Raw genomic sequence first — 22,392 nt, 5'->3', positions numbered from 1 at the left:
CTCTGCTCCAGGAGCGCTGTATCATAGCTGCCCCCGTGCTCTGACCCCAACCTCCTCAGCTGGGATGTGCGAAGAAAAGAATTCCACTGTGCTGTAATGGATGTGTGGTGATACTAAAAGCTTCTTCTTCTTCTTTATATATGAATTATTTACTTTGCATAACCTATAAACATATTGCACAAGAATTGACATGTCCATTTGAAGAGGTATTAGAAATGGATTTAGATACATAGCTGCAGTATTCAGGTGTCAAAAGTAGTCCCCTGACCTGCCACACAAGTTAATCCCGTTCTCTCACTCCATCCAGGTCTTTAAGCCTGTGTGTTAGTTCAGTCTCACCACCAGAGTAAAGTATAACTTCAGCTTTAGCTTTAATTAAAGTTGTTTGGTTGTGGTCGAGAACAGCACATCTTTTCATTAGTCTGTATGTGTGCATAGAAATGAAGGAATATGATGCATTACAGAAGCCTTTTAAAAAAACACTTACAAAAAGCTAAGCAAAATGTAAATCCATGATTGTTATTAACTACATAAGTAGAAGCAGATACAGGTTTTGTTTTTTTGTTTTTTTACAAAAAGAGGGATCAGTGAACCCATGTTAGATCTTTCCCCAGGGAGCTGTAGCTGTGGACTGCCCTGTTTACCCCTTCTTTCTTTTGAATATGTAGAGCCTCATAAAATTAGCTCAGTGATTCCATGGGTGAAACACGAGAGATAATGCAGCTTTATAAACTCAGCAATGCCCAAATGTTGCCAACAGTCAAGAAGACCAGCCATTTAAACTAGACTGTGGGAGCTGACAGAAGCTACTCAAAAGTAAGTGGCAACAATTTAATTAATAGATTTTTATGGATTTTTCACAGTGCCATAACAGAGGACAGGGATTATGTGTGTAATGCAATTCAGTGAGAATGGAGGCTGTTTTTTCACAGAGTATGTTAGTTTCACTATAATTCAGATATTTGAAAATTACCATGTCATTACTGCTATCTATTCTAAGCTGCACAATTCAAAGATAAACATGAATAATGTCTTTATTAACAGGTTTTTGCAGTGTGGCCCTGAGTAAAGGTGATACCTGAAGTGGACTCTATAAAGGCAACAGGTGGAAGACAAACCCGTGGAAGCATGCAAAAGAACAGAAGCTTTAAGCACCCAGATTACATCAAACCTCAGCCAAACATCACACAGGAAAGCAAGTGGAAATCCTTTACAATCATTTTCTTTTATTAAATGAGAGCTTTAAGGGGTTTGTGAGGTGTGTGATGCTTATTTGTGTTGATATGCTACTTTTGTCACAGAGGATTTTGATACAGAGGTGATGGCTGGAGAGATACTAGAGAGACGCAAATCCCGGGAGCCGAGCATCCTCCACTCACTGGGAATAGAAAGATTTCATTTTGTTGGCCATGAGATCAGCATCCACGAATCGTTTGACTCATATGGTGCCCTCATCTGGCCTGGGGTGAGAGCTGACACAAAACAAACACAGGACTGAAGTGAGTGAAAGAAGAGTTTGGTGTATCTTAATGTGATCAGAATTGGTTCTAATGTGTATTTAGGCAGTGGCTCTCTGCAGATACCTGGAAGCAAATCATAAGCATATCAGTCTGCTAGATAAAGCAGTGCTGGAGCTAGGAGCAGGAACGGGACTGGTTTCCATTGTGGCCTCTTTAATGGGTGAGTGAAGATCCACTGAAGAAAATATATTAGAATATATTAGGCAGAATTAGAAGCATAATTAAAAGTGTAGATTAAGAGATATCATATAAAATGGACACAAAGGCAATACCATGAATGTTTTTTTTTTTACTTTTACTTACATAAGAGAACAAACTTCTCATCAGAGCTTTTCTAAGATGCATTGTTTTTAGGTGCGTGGGTGACAGCCACAGATCTGCCTGACATCGTGCAAAACCTGAGCTTTAATCTCTCACGCAACACACGGGGTCGCTGCAGATACACACCTCAGGTGGCCCAGCTGACGTGGGGGGAGGACCTGGACCTTCATTTTCCCAGTTCTATCTATAACTATGACTACATACTATGTGCAGATGTTGTCTATCACCACAACTGTCTGGATAAGCTGCTACTCACCATGAAGCACTTCTGCAAACATGGAACAACACTGCTCTGGGCCAACAAGGTGTGTACTAGACAGAGAAGATGATAGAAAACAAAGAAATGAAGAAACCTCAGCTTCCTGCTTGTGTAATTAAAAAAAAAAAAAAAACCTACACATGCAGGAAGTTGAGGTTCCTTCATCTGAGTAGTGTACATCAGTGACATCCCACCAGCCTATATACAGTATTATTTAAATCATCTTGCTGAGCAGATTTCTGTCTGATTTTGAACAGATTCGCTTCTCCTCAGATCTGGATTTCATTGAAAGTTTCAAGAAGGTCTTTAATACCACACTGCTAGTGGAGATTCCTGATGAGATGGTGCGAATCTACCAGGCCACAGCACAAGAGTGACTATGGGAGAACACAAGGAGCAAAAGCCAGCAAATGAAATACAAAAACTAGATGAAAAAGAAACTTGCCTATATAGTGTGTGTGTGTGTAAACGTGAAAGCAGCAAACTTAATTCTACTAAGAATCTGTGGCAAGAAATTCATGGAAACAAACCTTCTACATCTCAATTCTACTACTAAAGTTCCCCAGGGGGGAAATACTCAAGCATGGTACTGTATGATTAATTTTGAGCTTGTGTATATTTAAATGATCAATAATGAATGAACACTTATCTGATATGTCTGTGCATAACAAAGTTTGAAAAAAATCCCCCACTCTTTTTATGCAACGTTGATAAAGCTTCATGCTATGTTAAGGAAATATTAATTCTAGATCAATAAACACATGGCTATTTCACCAAAAATTTTAAGGTTGGATATGATTTGGATAATATGATTGCCTTATTATCCAAAGATACTATAATTTTACCAAACAAAGCTAACGTGCTTGCAAAAAAAAAAGGTGGTGAGAGGTTGGTGAACCCAGGTGTTTTTAGTGAAGAAAACTTGAGGCTATAAACAAGGTTCCATCAACCTTTAAGTCCCCTTAGATTTACCATGCAAATAAACATTGTGCATGCTTTTGTACTTAATGACAAAATAATGAAGATCTTGACTGAATTGTGGTTTCTTTGTCTTTATGAATATAGTTTAGCTCCTAAATGTTCAATTCAGACAAATTGGGCATAGCAACAAAGTGCACATACAGTAGGTGTACCTAATAAACTGACCAGTGTGTATATACATGGATGCCAAAACATTTAGGCTGTAAATACAATCTTTATTATATTCATTAAATAAATAGTACAACAGAAAACCTATGAAAAGGTCAGTGGAACCCTTCTCTAATGGCAGAACACTATTGATGAACTGAGACAATAAGCCACCAAAACTGCCATCTTTCATTCTTTCAGTGAAAGCATCTGTGAGGGTCAGACCATGTCCTTGCACCATGTAGGTTTCATCCATTCGCATTTACAGGTCAGGAGAGAAATTTTGGGTCTCCACTGTTAGTATACCAAAACCCAGTTTATCCACAGCAGCTGGCGATGCCATTTTCCCTTTCCCATGATTCTTGTGATGTTGCAGTGACTATTACTTTGATTTAAGGGCATTTAAAAGGTGACCATATTGAACACTGTTCCACCTGGACCTCATTAGATATAAATAAACCCAGTTTGGATTACATAATATTGCGGTGTTGGACAGTGAAGTGGGAAACGTGTTGAGACCCAAAGCCACATTTTATATCGTGGTGAACACATGGTGTAGAGGTCATTGTAAAGCTCATAGTGCCACCTTCAGGCAGCAAGGGTCAAGACCATGAAAAAAGAAGGGCTAAGTTAAGACTGTAGCACAAGCCTGGGATATACAGTCAAACAACCCAAACTATGAAACCCTCAAGGGGGAGCGGCTGGATGTTCACAGCATGATAGGATGTGGGCCTCTAAAGCATCTTAGACATGACAAAGACTGATAACAGGCAGGCCTTCCTGATTATTAGATCCTCTGGCTATGCAATCAGTTCATATTTCTATGCTACTAGCTACACTACAGTATGCAAAGGAAATGTTTAAAAATCTATTAACCCATGGTTTGGCAAATAAACATTCCTGACTAGGGAATTATTCAAAAAGCATTTCTCCTTGAATACTTAGCAGGACCAATACACACATAGAAAAATATATATAAAAGGTTTATTGTAATTAGTAATATTACATTAAATGTCACCAATAAACACATTGAGTTCAATGTTTTTAAAACATTATATTTTAATTTCCAAATTTATATTAGATTACAGAAAAGTTATTTTTGTGGAGTCAGTACAACAGTTTTTTTTTTTTCTTTCTTTCTTTTTTTTTTTTACATTTTCCAGGGGAGTCCAAAAAATATATATATACCTCATACTGGGATAATAATCATACATACTCCGTAGTGTTACTGACCTGGAGAGGAAATGAGAAACGAATCTTCAGAGGTGCGATTTCCTATAAATTTCACTGGATAAAGTTTCTTTGATTTCCTGATGACTGTCAGTTGTAAAACACAAAGAGGGAACAACAGAGTGGTTCACCTCTTAAAACTCCAACAACGAAAAAAAAAATGGCTGTTCAACAGAGCTCCCTACAACAGCTGCCCACAGAATAACAGGAAGCCACACACACACACACACACACACACACACACACACAGGGAAGAGATCTACAAAAAAAAGCATTAATTCCTCCAATCTTACAAAAAGTGTCCATACATCCAAAGACTTGCCCCAACGGGGCGAAATAGTAAGCTGGCTGTGCCGATTCTTTGCGCCTACAGTCTAGGAGGTGGCAGCCATCTGAATCTTCAGAATAAGCCAGCACATTAAAAAAAAAAAAATGAAACAAAACAATTGTTCAAATGCAGATAGCCTAACTATGTTATACAGAGGTCACACTAGACATTCTCCAACAGCAGGATGGTGTCTGGCTGATAGGGGGTTTCTTTTGTAAGTCATGCTAATTCCAGCAGATGCTAGATGGCATAGTGCTGCAACTTCAAAGTCCCATCATTTTTTTTTTTTTTTTTTTTTGAAAACCAGAACTATCAGGACCAAATACCTGCACTAGCACAATGTTGTGATTTAACAGCCTAAGCCATACAGCAGAAAGGGCTGGATGAAACACACCCCTTTAAAGCCCATGCTTCTCAATGCCCTTCAAGATAAAAAGAGAGAGAGGGAAAATTAAAGGTGTGCTAGTAGCAGACAGGGAGTAGGAGCTTGTCTGTATACAATAAACCCCATGAATATAGCTGTTGGAGGAAGTGTGGCCTGAGAGCGTTAGTCATCTTCGTCATTTTCATCATAGTCATCGTCATCGTCGTCGTCGTCCATGTAAGAAACTGGGGTTTCAACCCGAGAACCACTGTAGTGTGAATCATTAGAGCTGGAGGCCATTGTTCCATCTGCGCCACTTTCACTAAGGACAGAAGAAGAGCAGCAGATAAAAGCATTAACCGTCAAGCACATACTACACGGTTCTAAAGCATCAGTCTTTCACCGTCGGACAATTCACGAATAAAAACATCTTATGGAAAGGCCAGGCTGCTGTCAACATACATCACCATTTTCATGAAACAGACAATCTGATTACCTGCTGATATGATAGCGACCCCCATTGGCAGATGAAGTCCCTGTCATGTAGACGTTACTGATTGGACCTTGTGCCATTTCTGCATTGCAAAAGGAAAAGAAAAATCATTTGAGACCCTATCCCAGTGCATGGCCTGCATACTGAATATTTTAGCAAAATGGTAAAATTACTAAAAAAAATGGTTTTGGTATACTATATGGATACTTTTTGGTAAAAGTATTTTGGTTCATTATATATTTCTCTTTACTTGAACGGCACTGTCAGCAGCTGAACGGTATGCCAAGTTCCGCATAAAAGCAAATATAAAATTATAGCAAAATAAAAATGAACATTATATAAATGAAAATGTGTTTCCACAAATGGAAATGGTTTCCACACATTCCAAAATGTGTACACCTTTTGGGGAGGAAAAAAAAACCCAAACAAAAACAGAACAGTATTATAATGATTTAATGACTCTAATGCTCTTGCTTCTTGTTCCTTTTAAAACAGGTAAAAGTTTTGCTGAGGGCACAAAAATACCAAGAAACTATTACACATGCCTATTGATATTCTATTGGCCACAGAGGACTGAGTCTGAAAACACTTCTATAAAACATGTACATGACCATTTCTGTACTGCACTAATTGCTGAAATCAATGCTATAGAAACTCACATCTGCAGTCCACTGATACACAGCAGTCCATTTTTTTCTTCACTTACGTAAAATCCCCATCACTGTAAAAATTCTCAGGTTGGACGTGTCACTTTTTTAGCGTCTCTATATAGTGCATCACAACAAAACTAAAATAATGCATAAAAATATGCAGATCTTGCAAAACAAATTTTAAATATCAAATGTTAGAATAAGTAAGAACATCATTTCAGTGACTCTGTTTATAGCATGGCTCAGGGTTCCAGACAGGCTTCTTGGAGTATTTCAGAAACTCCTGGAACATCAGTCTGTAAAGTTTACACAGAAGGATTGCAGAACAATGGCACTGCTAGTTAAAGCTGACAGGAAGTCTACTGCAACTCAAATACCCAATCTTTACAGCTGTGGTGTGTAGGAAACCATCTCAGAATGTTTGACATGTTGAACCGTGAGGTAGAGGACCTATAACAGAAGACGACCATATCAAGTTCCACTACGCTCACCCTAGAACATGAATCTGCAAATATAGTGGACTCAGACTTTGTGAAACTGATTGACTGAAGACTGTAAATACGCCGCCTGTCTGATGGATCTGGATTCCTGCTGTACTAGTTGTGTTGGAATTGTCAACAGTACCGATCTATGGACTTAACCTGCCCTGTGTAAACAGTGGTGCTGGTGTAGTGGTGTGTAGAAAGACTTCTTGGCACTCTCTGGCCCCTTTAATACCAATCGAGCATTGTTAAAAGTCATAGCCTATCTGAAGATTGCTGCTGGCCATGTGCATCCTTTTATGCCCACAATTTACTCATCTTATAATGGCTACTTCCAGCATGATAATGCACTTGGTCATAAAGTGCAAGTCATCTTAAACTTGTTCCATGAATGTGACAGTGAGTCAGTCTACTGACTCCTCAGACATGAACCCAGAATATTATAGTGCACATGTGGGATATAGTAGAATGGAGATTCGCAGCACGGATGTGCAGCAATAATGTGATGCAGTCACACCAGCATGGACCAGAATCTCAAAAGAGTCTTTCCAATACCTTTTACAAACCATGCCAGGAAGAACAGAGCCTGTTTTGATTCAGCAAAATGTAATCTGTACTAAATCCTAATAAAGTGGCCAGTAAATGTGTTACCTAGTGTAACGGTTTCAATTGTTCGAAAGCAGGTAGAATATTTCAAACAAAAATGTGCCAAGCAACAAACAGCAGTATAAATGACTTTATAAATCCACAACTACAAAACAAATGAATGCCAAAACCAAATTTCATTTGCATGTCATGGTATGGGTCACTGACCGGTGACATAAGGCTCCAGTGCTTTAGGCACCAGGCTCCTGGCGACTTTGAGGTCTTCAGCAGAGCACTTGCCAACCTCCAGGCCACATGCCATGCCCATGCGCTTCAATACCTCGATGTCATCATGGATCTCAAACGTGCTGTCAAAGTTGAAGAGGTACTCAAACCTGCACGGCAGCACAGGAGAGAGAAATATAAGAATGCTGGAGTAGATGAGACAGTGAATCCCTTAAACCAACACTAAACATGTCTCACTAATGGAACTAAATGTAGAGTAATAAATAAATACAGCCAAAGTTTTAACTGAGGTGGAAACAGGGAGATAGTGTTTACTTGTCATTGGAGATGCTGCAGTCAATGACAGTTTTCTTGCTGGTGTTTATGATGATAAAGGGCAGGTGAATGACTGAATTTTCTGGTGGTGGTCTGTTTGTTTGCTGCTCTGTTTGACGGTTACGTTGCACAAGGTTCTTAAACGCAATTTGCTGAATAAACATTAGAAAGAAAAGTGCATTAATTTGAAGAACAATTATCCTCACACACATGACCAACTTTCAGAGTACACAAGTTACCTGTAAAATGAGTTCTTGGAGTTGTGACTGTTTTTGCTTGATTCTCTCTAAACGTCTTTGCCTCTCCACCTACAAGAGAAAAAGCAACACTGAGGTCAACTGCAGTGCAGCACCCACATGAACAGCTCATTTTTCATTTCATGCAAAGTTGACTCAAATGTATTCAGTATGTTGTGTATTGGTTGGTGTACAACACTTGTTTTAATGCTTTCCTGTCCTGGTTATCATATCTAGACCTGCCAAGTAGCACCCTATATTAAAGATCATTATAAAATAGAAACCTAAGAAAAAAAACTAGTTGTATATTAAAGAGGTTATGTTTATATTCACTTTTTTTATTTTTATTTTAGGCTTTTATCTGCTTGATTTTCTATGTTCAAAAGCTGTAAAACAAGAATATAAATCTAGTATTGTTTTAACTTACTGCATTCAGACTTTCTATTGCTCATGATTAGGGTTTCCATTCAGTAACCTGCTATACAGAACATATTAGTCTGTTTCATGTGTGCCCCAATTTGTGTCCTCAGCTTACATTAAATACCGTCAGACTTTAAGAATGTTAACATATTAGCCATTGTTAATGTCCTATTTTGCCAGGTTTGCCTGTATTGTCCATTACATACACTACATGACCACAAGTTTGTGGGCACCTGGCCATTACACCCATCCCATTCCAGATTTAGTCACCCTTTGCTTCAATAAATCTTCCACTCTTCTGAAAAGGCTTTCCATGAGATTTGAGTGCAGCTGTTGGGATTTTTGCTCATTCTGAAGTTCATCCCAAAGGAGTTCAGTGGAGGGCTTTGTGTAGGTCATACAAGTTCTTCCACTCTAACATTGGCCAACCATGTGTTCATGGACCATGTGTTTGTGCAGAGGGGCAGTGTCATGCTGGAACAGGTATGCACCTCTTAGTTGCAGTGAAGGGAAATGAAAATGCTTTTCCTACAAAGGCATTCTATATAATTGTGTGCTTTCAACGTTGTGGAAAAAGAAAATGCTGTGTGGTGGTCAGGTTTAGACAAACTTTTGACCATACAGTGTATTTTGTACCGGCAAAGATAAAGATTTATTCAATTGTAACACTGCCCACTGGCTACACTTGGGGAACGTGCTTGTGGAGTAAACAGTTTAATCAGTCGATCCAGAGTTAAAACACTGGTTGATTGCTGTCTGTAGAACATGCTGGATGGGTTTTGAGGCCAAGTCTTTGGCTGTAACACCACCCTACATAACAAAATTACCCACCTCCAGATTCTGGCATTCCTGGGCTGAGTTGGTGGGAAGCCCAATCCACTTGATCTCCTTCTTCTCCTTTGAGATTATGTTCATGGCCATCAGCACATTGAGAGCGTCGTATACACGCCGTCGAATATTCTTCTGATCATACACTTGCTGGAGAGGAAGAGAAAAGAAGACTGAAAATAAAATAGAAACCTTATGTTTTGACAGATGAGATGATTATTGCTAGCTAAGTGTGATCAAGTTGTTGGATAATTACATGACATTGCAAATAGACAGACATGATCTTTACATTTTTGGGGGTGAAGCAGATTTTAAAACACTAGTATTTAACTTGTGGATGAGACACATGCTAAATATAAACATTTCAGCTCAGGAAAACCTGCAGTTTTTTTTAGCAGTCATCAAGTGTGTGGAAAAATGGCAGTGAAGCGAAAGCTAAAAGGCCCTGGATGCGATGCAAAGCATCATGCACATGCTCACACACTTATTCATGCCTAAAAGCATTACAGAGTAGCAAGTCCACTTACTAGTCTGTTTTTGCGTGGTGAGAGAAAATAGCAGACTAATTATTATAGGTTGGTCTTCATGAAGTCATATTAAAATTCTCACCGCATCATTTGGGGAGATGTGGTTGTCACCAGAGCTGAATTCGGCCACCAGCTCATCTGCTACTTCATTGTATGTGGTAACACCCTTTTTCTGTACCTTCTCACACACCTTCATAGAAAAATGCCTCAAACCTTTACCATTCTTTTCCCCCTTCTTACTTCTTTTCCTGTGGACATAGCATTAACACAGCAAGCAACTTCATTAACACATGACTTTAAAATAACACAGTCTCGTACTACTTCCACTAGTATTACAGTAGTCTGTTTTATGTGATAATTAACCATACTTTACATAACGTAAGTAAATCAAGGAACTTAATGTAACGAAAGCCCATCAATCATGTTTAAAATTTGAATTGAATAAATGCAAATAAGCCCCAGCTTCGATGCCAACTCACCCTGAGGACCATGGGGAGGCATCGGGAGGTTGGCTCTGAGTGATGAACTGAGAGCTGGGTGTGTGAGGACTGTTCATTAGGAGCACGTTGGACCCACTCGGCCTCTGAGGTGTCCCAATGACCTGGACAGCATACAGAGCAATTTCAAAATGGCTGCCTGACAAAAGGATGGTATCAGAAACAGACAGCTTATTCCATCATGATACAAAAGTTAATCAGATGTCTGTACAGCTACTGAAGAACTAAAATGCACAGGGATATACCCATCATATACTGATTAGTGGTAACAGGGTCGATGCTGCTCTGAAACAATACATTGGTGTGGGTTTGGCTTTAGCATCAGAACGTACATGATCTAAACTGACCCAGTATCTTGCAGGTGAACAACATGAAACCTGCAGTTAACACATCTAACATTTTGCATAATGTGTCAACAAAAGCTTGTAGGACGAGTATCCAGTGCATCACTTTGTAATTAATAATACAGCCCCAGGGCCACCTTGAGAAGCAGGATCGAAGATATAGGCAATGTGGGTTTTTGCATTTTTGCATGTGACTATTGTTCCTTCCTTTTCTTACCATCTGGGGAGCAATGTTGACATTTGAAGGGCCCAGTGTTTTTGGCAAAAGTTGTTTTCCCACTGCAACTGGCTGTGGATGTACAGTGACTAAGGACAAAACTCCTGAGAAACAAGAAGCAAATTGAGAAGATGCATAAAATGCATACTCACCACCTTTCCTAGCAAGGAATACCAGAAAACAATGCAACTCAAACAAACCATTTACAACTATAAACCCAACTATTTTTTTAAAAAGCATGTCTTAGCAATAGTGTCTACTGTGTCGCTTACCTTTGCCTGGACTCAGATTCTGGTCAATGAAAACTTTCAGCTCCCCATTGGCTTCAATCAGACCAGCCTGTTGGGGGAGGAAGAGATTGATGAGAAGCACTGTTGTTTTACACATGCAGCCAAAAGGCAGACATTAAAACACTCACATCTTTGGCCATGATCCTTGGGGAAGAGGAGCAAAGGCTGGATCTAACCAGAGAAGCAGAGGCGATTGTTCACACAAATGTACGCCTGCAAAAAAAAACTGCCACAGAAGTACATCATCAGTAAAGACAACTTGGCTAAATCAACAAAGACTAGTACTGTTTATGACATGGGCTGGGTTGAGTTGCACGCACTATGAAGCTCATTTGGCCTTGCATGTTTTAGCTGATCACTAAAACAAGGGGCTGCATTACAGTAGGCCGCGGTCTGCTTTCCTGACTTTGGCCAATAACCTGTGCAGCTACACGACTGAGCTCTATTCATATCACAAATCCGCAAAAATCCGACCTGCAATATGTATGACTTTCGGGTTTTTTTGCTCCACAGATTAATCCAAGCACCAGTGCTGTGTAAAATGGTGCATAGTCGAATGATTTCACATTTCTCTGCCTGTGCACGTTTAGCTAAAAGTTATTGAAACCAATCGATATGACTAACTTTTGCTTGTTCGTGATCATTTGTTTTGCAAACAAATAAAGTGCTTCTTGTAGTCCTAGGTTTTGGCACACTTTTTTACTTGTTGTAAGCGTCCGTTAAGATAATGCTGAGTTGCAAATGATGCGGACTAATAACGCTGTTATGCATCCTTGATCCAACCTGCTCTAGAGGGGAAAAAACCGTCAACAACCAGGGCCAGACTCTGGAGGCACAATGTGGAGCATGCTAGCAGAGTTAGCCGGCCAGCTAGCTACTCTGGAAACACGTTGTTTTGCAGCGAAAGCCTAGTTTAAATGCACACAAAAACGCGCTCGCTGTCGGTCATCCGCACGAAACCACAAGCCCACTGACCCAAGCAAAGCTCTGCGGACAGATCGGTGACAGATCGCTCATTAGAAAGTGAACTAGGCAAACTTTCCAGTCAACTTAACGCCTGAACACTGTCTTGAGCACCCTACCTTCTTAGGTCCTGGGGTTTTGTTGGCATAGCTCACTAGCTAGCTTAGCTTTAAGAATAAAGGAAGAGGAGGTCTAAAGCCCCTCTCAAAACAGGAAACAATAATCCAATTACTATTCTTATCAAAGTTTACAACGAGACTAAAATCATTGTTCCAGCAATCGATCGGCCAAAAGTTTTCAGCCCACACGGATGAAACAGATCACTCCTATCTCTGACCTCTTTATTTCTCCAGCAGCTATAGCTAACTTGCATCAACAAAATGGATGCGAACGAGACAGCAAGACAGCAGCTGCTTATCGACAATCAACACTAATTTGTAGACATCAGTAATGGCTGGAGGAGAAACACACACACCATTTAGAGCCACAGTGTTATTTGCATTTGTACTGAAAGTTAAAGAAACGCATTGTACTCGCCTTAAACCTCTATCTGTTAGCGAGCGTCACTTACCTCTGAGCAGCCACAAATACTGTAAATGTTTGAAGGTCGACGAAAAACTAAAAGTGTACGAGAACAACGATGCCTCTTTTTTAACCAAACAGCAAGTCATATTTTCACGGGGAAGAGCTGTATTAGGAAAGCAGAGTAGCCCCCCAAAAATGTCTCAGCCCCGTGCTTTTGCTAGGTCAGCCATTTTTACATGCTAAGCCAACTGGTATTTCTCGACTGTTCATGTGTCACAGGCCTGATGATCAACCACTGAGATTCTCCTCATCTATCTCTCTTTCAGGTCAGACATCCGTTTAATCACACGGCTGTAAAATATGACAATGTAAGGGCTGGCAGTGTAAACTGCACGGATATTAACATCTCTATTGTTGATTAGCCAAGACGGAGGGATTTAGCTGGACATCCATCAGATCTGGCCAGATCATTTACAAGACACTGAGCCTCTTTTATCAACTGGTAAAAAATCTGATCCCATAACACACTGGTGCAACTGGTATTTGATATATATAGGAATATTAGCGGTATAGCACTGCGCCCTGGCTCGCTTGTAGACTATCTTTATGAGAGTAAGGACAGATAGCCGGCGATGCAGAAACGACTGATCCTTCTTCTTCTCTCTGAAGCAGACGACAGCTAACTAGCCCAACTGACAAATGCAGCTAGCCGCTTAGCTTACCAGCTAATGTTGATGAACGATAACACACGCTCTGCCCTAAAGCGAACGTGCACGCGCTCTCGCTTCAGTTCCAGAAGTGAACGTGCATGATGAACTTGTGCTAAGCTAAAGCCGGTGTAAAGTAGCTTACAGTTGACTGCATTCAAGCTTTGTCCTCAGTGTGGATCCAGCAGCACTGAATGAACCAGAAGCGTAACTGGTGTACAAACTACTCCCTCTCCGGTCCGAGCGAAAACTGAGCTTGGCGGTGTCCACCACACACCACAGCTGATTGGACAGCACCACGTGTGACGCTACGGAATCGTTTCCGCCGAGTCCACGCCTTCCGCGAGATATGATTGGTTGATAGCATACATTTCCGATTGTATGGCTCTCTGATTGGACGAGCGTGTCAGACTCCACCCGCATTGCTTTCGGTGTCCGCAAATTCAACAAACTAACAGCAAAAGTCTTAAAAAGTTAAACTAATTAAAAGAAGAAGAACAGAAAAAAAAACATTCTGCCTCAACTCAAACCTGAGGTCATTCATTCGTAGTTAAAATGGGTATGAAAAATGTACACGATTTTCTAAAAAAAAAAAAATCAAGTTTTATTAAAACGTATAGAAGAGAGTTTTATTATCTATATCTTGCCATATGCAAGTGTACAGTGAAAAGAAATCTCCTTCCCCACAAGGTTTTAATGCCATATACTCCAGACAAGTGGCAACAGTGAGGTACAAAATAATCAGCAGATATGTAGTGTAAATTAGTAAAAATTACAGACAGAAAAATTCAAGAAGCTTTTATTGTCATTTCAACCATATATAGCTGACGCAGCACACTGTGAAATGACCCAACGTTTCTCCAAGACCATGGTGCTGCATAACACAGAGCTACAAAACACAAGACAGAGCTGCAGCTAAGTTAGCCTAACACATAAAGTACATAGTGTGCATCCTAGTGCAAACAGTGCAAGACAAAAGACAGCACAGACAATACAATACACTACAGGACATGTACATAGAATAGTGCAGACCAGTATACAGATTGTATAGACTACTGCGCACAAAAGGCATCTGTAAACATACCTAGACATGAGATAACAACAATCTGCTCATGTGATACTAGCAGTTATTAACAGCATTAAAGTGAGATGTGCAGAAGCAGCTTTAAATGGAACGTGCAAAAATAAACAGGAAGATAGAAGATCATAAATACAACGCAACAGTTATAACAGCTATAGACACTGCAGTGTGGAAGAGACATCCAGTACATACAGTAAACAACAACACGGTGACTGGAAGTGTAGTCACCATGGTGACAAGCTTAGAAATTAATTGCCCAATTTTAACATTCCCTCACATTGTGTTCTCAAAACAGATTCAGGAGTTGGGCTTAGTTCCAGTGAAAGGAATGCTTCAGCATACCAAGACATTTTGGACAAATTCATGCTCCCATTTTTGTGGGAACAGTTTGGGGATGTTCCCTTCCTGTTTCCAACATGACTGCACAGTGTACAAAGCAAGGTCCATAAAGACATGGATGAGCGAGTTTGGTGTGGAGGAACTTGACAGACTCCTGACCTCAACCTGATAGAACACCTTTGGGATGAATTAGAGTGGAGACTGCGAGCCAGGCCAAAACTGGGACATCTGCCTTTACATGCACATGAATTTAATATGGAGTTGACCCGACCTTTGCAGCTATAACAGCTTCAACTCTTCTGGGAAGGTTTCCGTAAGGTTTAGGAGTGTGTTTATGGAAATTTTTGACCATTCCTCTAGAAGCACATTTGTGAGGTCAGGCACTGATGCTTCAGGAGAAGGCTGGGCTCGCAGTGTCCACTCTAATTCATCCCAAAGGTGTTCTATCGAGGTGAGGTCAGGAAATATGTACACAAAAAGGAACTCAGGGGATGTTAAAATTAGACAATTGTATTTTATACATACATACATACATACATACATACATATATATATATATATATACATATATATATATGTAATACTAGATATAAGAAATTATTATAAAATATACAAATATTAGAATATTTTATTACAAAAATAACTGTGATGTGCAATTCACGTGTAAAGGGAATAACATTACAGTCCTGCTACATACAGTGTGATACCCACAGTCTGTGAAACAAAGATAACAAATTTCAGCTAATCATCACTCAGCCACATATCCTTGTATAACCTTTTACGGAGTTTACTGTATGTCATCATGTTGGTATTCAAAAGTGGCAGAATAATTTCTAAGTTTAACATTATGAATACTGAATTAATAACAAAGATAAACAAATAAATGCACTATTTCTTTTTGGTATTTTTAACAAAATAAATTGATATGGATATAAGGTGAGAGAAATAAACAGAGAAATCAGCAGAGAAACAGAGAAGTCATTGGCTACAAAGCCACCAATTATTAGCCTAACAAACATTTTAAGACATATGCATACACTATATTGCCAAACATTTTGGGACACCCCTCCAAATCATTGAATTCAGGCGTTGTTTTTCAGGGGTTGGGCTTGAATTAGAGCAGAGACTGCGAGCCAGGCCTTCTCGTCCTACATCAGTGCCTGAACTCACAAATGTGCTTATAGAGGAATGGTCAAAAATTCCCATTAACACACTCCTAAACCTTGTGGAAAGCCTTCCCAGAAGCGTTGAAACTGTTATAGCTGCAAAGGGTGAACCAACTCCATATTATATTCATGTGCATGTAAAGGCAGACGTCTCAGTTTTGGCCTGGCTCACAGTCTCTGCTCTAATTCATCTCAAATGTGTTGAGGTCAGTACTCTGTGCAGGCCAGTCAAGTTCCTCCACACCAAACTGGTGTGCAGTCATGTTGGAACAGGAAGGGGTCATCCCCAAACTCTTCCCACAAAGTTGGGAGCATGAACTTGTTCAAAATGTCTTGGTATGCTGAAGCATTAAGAGTTCCTTTCACTGGAACTAAAGGGGCCAAGCCCAACCCCTGAGAAACAACACCTGAATTCAGTGATTTGGAGGGGTGACCCAAAACTTTTGGCAATATAGTGTATATACATTCAGACGCGGATGAAGCACGTGATAAAAGTACACAGTTTACATTTTGCACATGTATGGGAGCTAGGACACTTACTCATCTACCTTGTGATAGCCAACTTAATCATAACTGATGTAATGCCTCCCTTTCGAGCTACTGCATTAGATCTAGTAGTGCGACATTTTCAGTTGAAAACAAAACTACAATTCCCAGCACGCGGGAGAGTCAGTGCGCACGCGCGGTGCTCCTCTGGCGCATTCTCCCTGATGTTCACGCGCAGCCGTATATGGGGACTAACAATTTGGTCAAACAGCGGGTGATAAAAATGGTAGGTGATTTGGAAATGACAAAAACGCTCATATTTGCCGCCGCTGTGAGCGGAAACACAGGGTGTCCGAGGCGTGTAGTTGTAGCGCCACTCAGACGAGTTTTCGTCAGCCTCCTCCAAAAATTAATGCAGATCTGTTTTGAGCAGGAAGGTCAGTTGTTGATATTGGAGTCCGCTATCGCCCTGTGCGTACCTTTCCCTTTTTGGCGTGTAGTGTACACTAGCTAACTACACTCGTTTTAGAGGTTGGTCAGCGACAACAGACAAGCTGTTGGGTTTCGGTAGCCGTAACCAATCATACGAGCAGCCCGCACCTGCGCATGTTATTTTGAAGGGGAAAAGTGAGCGTTACTCCGTGAATATGTGTGCTGCTGTTTCCGCAGTCGTCAAACAGAGCAGCTTTAACAGGGCGCTGAATAATAACACCCTTAACTCTTACACACCATAACAACTCTCTTTTACTTTCCTAATGCATGCCTACACGTAAAACACCGGGTTGACGTTTTTGTCCCCGTCTTGTTCTGCACTTGAATCTATATAATATAATAATCTTTAATATACGGCTGCAGAGCAGGGTTTGTTTTTTTGCTGGTGGGAGCCCCGGGCTTAGCAGGAGTCTGTCAGCTCATATTACCACCACATGCTGCTGTAGCAAGTGGCCTGTCACACTTCAGTGTATGTCTTCTGATAGGAAACTAACAAATGTTTACGCTTGCCTAATGTCTTGTTTTTAATTTGCGTGTTTTGATGATCACCCTTGTGCCTTATTAACACCTAGTGTCTGTTTGTGCCTTTCTTACGTCTCCTGACTGTCCTGAGTGTCTTAATGTGGGTATTTTTGTTTCTTGCTTGTCTGTGTTTGTACACACTGTTGACTGTCCTGCTCCGTGTGTCGACCTGTGTGACTGAGAGCTTCTCCTCTGTGCCCGTTCAGCATAAGCTGAAATCTTCGCAGAAGGACAAAGTACGACAGTTCATGTCCTTCACACAAGCAGGGGAGAAGACAGCTGTCTACTGTCTCACTCAGAATGACTGGAAGCTCGAGGTGGCCACTGACAACTACTTCCAAAACCCGGATCTGTACTTTAAGGAATCCATGAAAACCTCGGTAGACCGAAAGAAGCTGGAGCAGCTCTACAACAGATACAAAGGCAAGTACACAAGTTCTCGTTGCATATCATGTGAGTAGAGGCCTATACCTTTACCTCCCCCAAGTATGACTGCTGTGTGGCAATGGCTGTGCATGATGTTGCTTAATACATGTCTATGTTTATCTAAGCCTAAATGTAAGATGTTGTTTCTCTCAGATCCTCAGGATGAGAATAAGATTGGGATTGATGGAATCCAACAGTTTTGCGATGACCTTAACCTGGATCCAGCCAGCATAAGCGTTCTGGTAGTAGCATGGAAGTTCAGAGCAGCGACACAATGCGAGTTCAGCAAAAAGGAGTTCCTTGATGGCATGACTGATCTAGGGTGTGTTTCAATGTAATCAAATGGTTCTCTGACCCTACAAACACTGTAGTCAGCATACTTGTTGTTTTATCTCTTTAAACTGTAAATTCACTCCGTCAGATTCAGTTCCTACACTAGTTTGTAAATGTATGAAATTTATGTTTTGTGTGAACTCATCTGGGAGCTGTGTCAAAACACAAAAATGATAGCACTGTTGCATTCTGATGTTCTTTTGGGGTGAAAAAATAATATAAATCATTTATATTTCTGATTTACTAAAGATGCTTGTAGTTGGATTTGAGACAAATGTGGCTGCTTTCTTCTTGCCTGTAGATGTGACAGTCCAGAGAAACTCCGATCTCTGCTTCCTCGACTGGAACAAGAACTGAAAGACAGTGGAAAGTTTAAAGACTTCTACCAGTTTACATTTAATTTTGCAAAGAATCCTGGGCAGAAAGGACTAGGTAATGGTAGAGATGGGACACAGAATAAAGAATGCAACTGCTATTTATACGTATGACCAAGCTAAGTAAGGTTATTTTTTGTTTGCTTTGGATTTTAGATTTGGAGATGGCAGTCGCATACTGGAACTTAGTTCTGACAGGCCGTTTCAAGTTTCTTGACCTCTGGAATAAATTTTTATTGGTAAGTTTTCTGAGTATAGACTGTGCCAAATATAGTAGAATTTTGCAGATATTTCAAGCAATTCATCTGTGTAAAAAGCTATAGAGTGAGCGGTTTCACTGATGAGGAAATCTGCAGCAGATATAACCAGAGTGTTTCCCCTCTAAACAGGAACACCATAAGCGATCTATTCCTAGAGATACCTGGAACTTGCTCCTGGATTTTGGCAACATGATTGCAGATGACATGTCAAATTATGATGAGGAAGGTGAGCATGGTTGTTTAATCTTAGAGAATTCTGTCCTCCTTTACCAGCTCCAAAACAGAATTAGCATTAATTTACCTTGACCCTCAGGGACATTTATTAATATTGAGTCAAAGGTTCTCATATTATGTTTAGCAGTACTCTGAAAAGAACTATCTTTAGAGTAAGTTGTTCATATACTTGTTCATACCACATAAACCAATGAATCAAGTTCTATATGTGGTGCAGTGATCAATTGGTGATTAGCCACAGTGGATTTTATGACTGCTTTTTTTATTTTAAAAAAATGTTAGGGGAAAATAGTTCACTTTTAAATTGGGGTATGTGAGATCCCAGACACTGAGCAAGAAAAAGTTAGTCTAGACAACATGACAGTTATTAAACTTTCCAAATCAAGGTAACTATGGTCAGATCTAATGGCGGATATGCTATGTGGTTTTTAGCTTAGGTACTGAAATGAATCTTAAGAAAGTTATGAGTAATATCTTGAACATTGTGAACTTGTCACATGGTTTGCTAACATCTTTATTTTAGGAGCATGGCCAGTCCTAATAGATGACTTTGTGGAATTTGCTCGGCCGATCGTGACTGGATCAAAGCACAAAAGTGTATAGATCTGTTGATGGTGCCAGTTTGACACCATGGGCCTTTGTTGCCTCACTGACTTCAGCTTACTTGTATGAAACACATACAAAAAGGAAAACATGGAGAAACACTTGAAATCGACGGGCTTGATGAAGAGAAAAGGGGGTAGAAGGGACTCAAACCTTCAAGCAATACAAAGAAGAAAATAACAAGCAGGTGAAGGTGGGATACTCAAGATTTCTTTTAGAGCTGTCACATGCAAAATGTCAGCTGCTGCTGCTGGCAAACTAAACCTATCCTGTCCAGAGACCCTGAGGGATTCTGGAGGATCTCTGCAAATCCAGTACCTCATTCTCATTGCAGACAATTACACATTTGCACACCTCCCTCATTCACATACACAAATCATAGAAAACTAGAAGAGTCTGAGACAAAATGTGGTTCAAGAGCCCCTTTTTTCAGCATGCGCTCCTCCTGCAGGACTCGACAAGATGAATAGATCAGATGCACTTTTAAAACCAGAGCCCCTTGGACAGAGCAACATGCAGCTCATGCCACCAGCACACTTGTTGCCGTTGTAAAATACTATAGCGGTATGTACAGAAAAAAATATTATAAATAAACAATATTTTATAAAGTATAAAAGAAACATTAATAAATGTGTGGAGGATAAATTATGTAAATGAACTAATTAACTCTTCAATGCATCATATCACATCTGATTTCATTTTCGACCGCATATTACACTAATGTCTGCTGTCTTGCAGAATCTGTTGTGACAAGAATGCCATTCAGTGTTTCTCAGTTTTGTTTACCAGATGCTAGGATTATGTTATAAAATAAATTATTGCCTCTATGTATATCTGGATTGCATTTCTTGTAAGAACTTCACACAGTGCTTTCTGTGTTTACAAGGGAACGCCTGCCTACTTTATGCCTTGTGTGCCATTTTAAATAGAAAACAACAGGATAAGCGTGAGCTCTTTTAAATATGTTTGTTTAAATGTCTTGTGGACACTAGGCCTGTTTGCAGGTTTCTTAGTATTAAAGGTGATTTTTAGGGTTACCACCTTATAGCTCCAGGGTCCTGAGCTTGGATTACTGTCATGTGTGGAGATTTTCTCCTCATGGTTGTTCTCTATATCCACTGGGGCTTAGTCTGTGTTCTGCTATTTCCTCCCACCTTCTGAAACATGTTGAAGGTGAATTAGCTACACTAAATTACAATTATGTGCGAGTATGTGTTTGCTTGGTGCCCTGACTTGCATCATGTGTTCCCGGATCCAGCACAGCACTGACCTTGTGTTCATTGCTGAGTGAAATACTCGCCATACATGCAGATGGCTGAAATATCGACAGAAAGGTCATATTATATGCACTAAATGTATGTGGACACCTGACCATCACTTCCATATGTGCTCCTTGTCCAATTTTATAGTTATAATTATCTCCAGTCTTCTGGGAAGGCTTTCCACTAGATATTGGAACATGGCTGTGTGGATTTTCTCATTCAGCCACAAGCGTATTAGTGAGGCCAAGCACTCATGTCGGGTGAGGAGGCCTGGCATTCAATCAGAGTCCCAGTTCTTTCCCAAAGGTGTTCAGTGGGATTCAGTGAAGGGACACTGTAATGCTACAGCATAGAAAGACATCTTATACAGTTACACTATATTGCCAAAAGTTTTGGGACACCCCTCCAAATCATTGAATTCAGGGGTTGGGCTTGGCCCATTAGTTCCAGTGAAAGGAACTCTTAAAGCTTCAGCATACCAAGACATTTTGGACAATTTCATGCTCCCAACTTTGTGGGAACAGTTTGGGGATGACCCCTTCCTGTTCCAACATGAAGTGCACAAAGCAAGGTCCATAAAGACATGGATGAGGGAGTTTGGTGTGGAGGAACTTGACTGGCCTGCACAGAGTCCTGACCTCAACCTGATAGAACACATTTGAGGTGAATTTGAGTGGAGACTGCGAGCCAGGCCAAACTGGGATGTCTGCCTTTACATGCACATGAATGTAATATGGAGTTGGCCCACCCTTTGCAGCCATAACAGCTTCAACTCTTATAGGAAGGCTTTCCACAAGGATTAGGAGTGTTTTTATGGGACTTTTTGACCATTCCTCTAGAAGCGCATTTGTGAGGTCAGGCACTGATGTTGGATGAGAAGACCTGGCTCACAGTCTCTGCTCTAATTCATCCCAAAGATGTTCTATCAGGTTGAGGTCAGGACTCTGTGCAGACCAGTCAAGTTCCTCCACACCAAACTCCCTCATCCATGTCTTTATGGACCTTGCTTTGTGCCCTGGTGTACAGTCATGTTAGAACAGGAAGGGGTTATCCCAAACTGTTCCCACAAAGTTGGGGGCATGAAATTGTCCAATTTCCTAGGTTCGTTTCACTGGAACTAAGGGGCCAAGCCCAAACCCCTGAAACACAACATCTGAATTCAATAATTTGGAGGGGTGTCCCAAAACTTTTGACACTATGGTGTATGTTTCAAACTTTGTAGCAACAGTGTCCACATACATTTGGCTATACGGTGTACATTTATAATTATAAAAACAATATTTCTCTCTGAAACAAAAATAATATATTAAAAAATAGAAAATAATATTTATTTCTGAAA

General features: G+C 40.3%; 3 protein-coding genes across 10 annotated transcripts; 2 read left to right on the top strand and 1 right to left on the bottom strand.

Annotated features, from left to right (window-relative positions):
* Positions 1 to 631: 631 nt before the first annotated feature.
* mettl21cb (methyltransferase 21C, AARS1 lysine b) lies at positions 632 to 3,180 on the top strand. Of its 2 annotated transcripts, XM_058393207.1 has the most exons (5): positions 632 to 816; positions 1,045 to 1,465; positions 1,563 to 1,680; positions 1,875 to 2,146; positions 2,358 to 3,180. In XM_058393207.1, the coding sequence occupies exons 2-5, from the start codon at positions 1,322 to 1,324 to the stop codon at positions 2,475 to 2,477; spliced, it is 654 nt and encodes a 217-aa protein (XP_058249190.1). In that variant the 5' UTR covers positions 632 to 816; positions 1,045 to 1,321; the 3' UTR covers positions 2,478 to 3,180. The 2 variants fall into 2 exon arrangements, with proteins under 2 accessions (XP_058249190.1, XP_058249191.1); XM_058393208.1 differs by lacking the exon at positions 632 to 816 and having other exon boundaries at positions 918 to 1,465.
* On the bottom strand, positions 1,304 to 13,761 carry tfdp1a (transcription factor Dp-1, a). Of its 6 annotated transcripts, XR_009204811.1 has the most exons (15): positions 13,621 to 13,761; positions 11,409 to 11,506; positions 11,263 to 11,329; positions 10,991 to 11,094; positions 10,412 to 10,533; positions 10,015 to 10,180; positions 9,409 to 9,555; positions 8,161 to 8,229; positions 7,922 to 8,073; positions 7,589 to 7,755; positions 5,647 to 5,725; positions 4,462 to 5,472; positions 2,098 to 2,153; positions 1,584 to 1,695; positions 1,304 to 1,472 (listed from the first exon to the last, which is right to left on the bottom strand). XR_009204811.1 is itself a non-coding variant. In XM_058393203.1 (12 exons), exons 2-12 carry the CDS (start codon positions 11,418 to 11,420, stop codon positions 5,334 to 5,336), a joined length of 1,224 nt encoding a protein of 407 aa, XP_058249186.1. In that variant the 5' UTR covers positions 11,421 to 11,506; positions 13,621 to 13,761; the 3' UTR covers positions 4,312 to 5,333. The 6 variants fall into 6 exon arrangements, 4 of the variants coding, with proteins under 4 accessions (XP_058249186.1, XP_058249188.1, XP_058249187.1 ...); XR_009204812.1 differs by lacking the exon at positions 2,098 to 2,153 and having other exon boundaries at positions 1,305 to 1,472; XM_058393203.1 differs by lacking the exons at positions 1,304 to 1,472; positions 1,584 to 1,695; positions 2,098 to 2,153 and having other exon boundaries at positions 4,312 to 5,472.
* Positions 13,762 to 16,730: 2,969 nt separating this feature from the next.
* On the top strand, positions 16,731 to 20,622 carry dcun1d2a (DCN1, defective in cullin neddylation 1, domain containing 2a). 2 transcript variants are annotated; one of them, XM_058391088.1, is made up of 7 exons: positions 16,731 to 16,833; positions 17,768 to 17,984; positions 18,141 to 18,309; positions 18,622 to 18,752; positions 18,851 to 18,933; positions 19,084 to 19,180; positions 19,712 to 20,622. In XM_058391088.1, exons 1-7 carry the CDS (start codon positions 16,792 to 16,794, stop codon positions 19,789 to 19,791), a joined length of 819 nt encoding a protein of 272 aa, XP_058247071.1. In that variant the 5' UTR covers positions 16,731 to 16,791; the 3' UTR covers positions 19,792 to 20,622. The 2 variants fall into 2 exon arrangements, with proteins under 2 accessions (XP_058247071.1, XP_058247072.1); XM_058391089.1 differs by lacking the exon at positions 16,731 to 16,833 and adding an exon at positions 16,853 to 16,984.
* The last annotated feature ends 1,770 nt before the right edge of the window (positions 20,623 to 22,392 follow it).

Source organism: Hemibagrus wyckioides, linkage group LG06 (genome assembly GCF_019097595.1).
Source record: "Hemibagrus wyckioides isolate EC202008001 linkage group LG06, SWU_Hwy_1.0, whole genome shotgun sequence".
Taxonomy (NCBI): Eukaryota; Metazoa; Chordata; class Actinopteri; order Siluriformes; family Bagridae; genus Hemibagrus; species Hemibagrus wyckioides.
The sequence above is the reverse complement of the archived record's forward strand: the minus strand, read 5'-3'. Positions and strand labels throughout refer to the sequence as shown.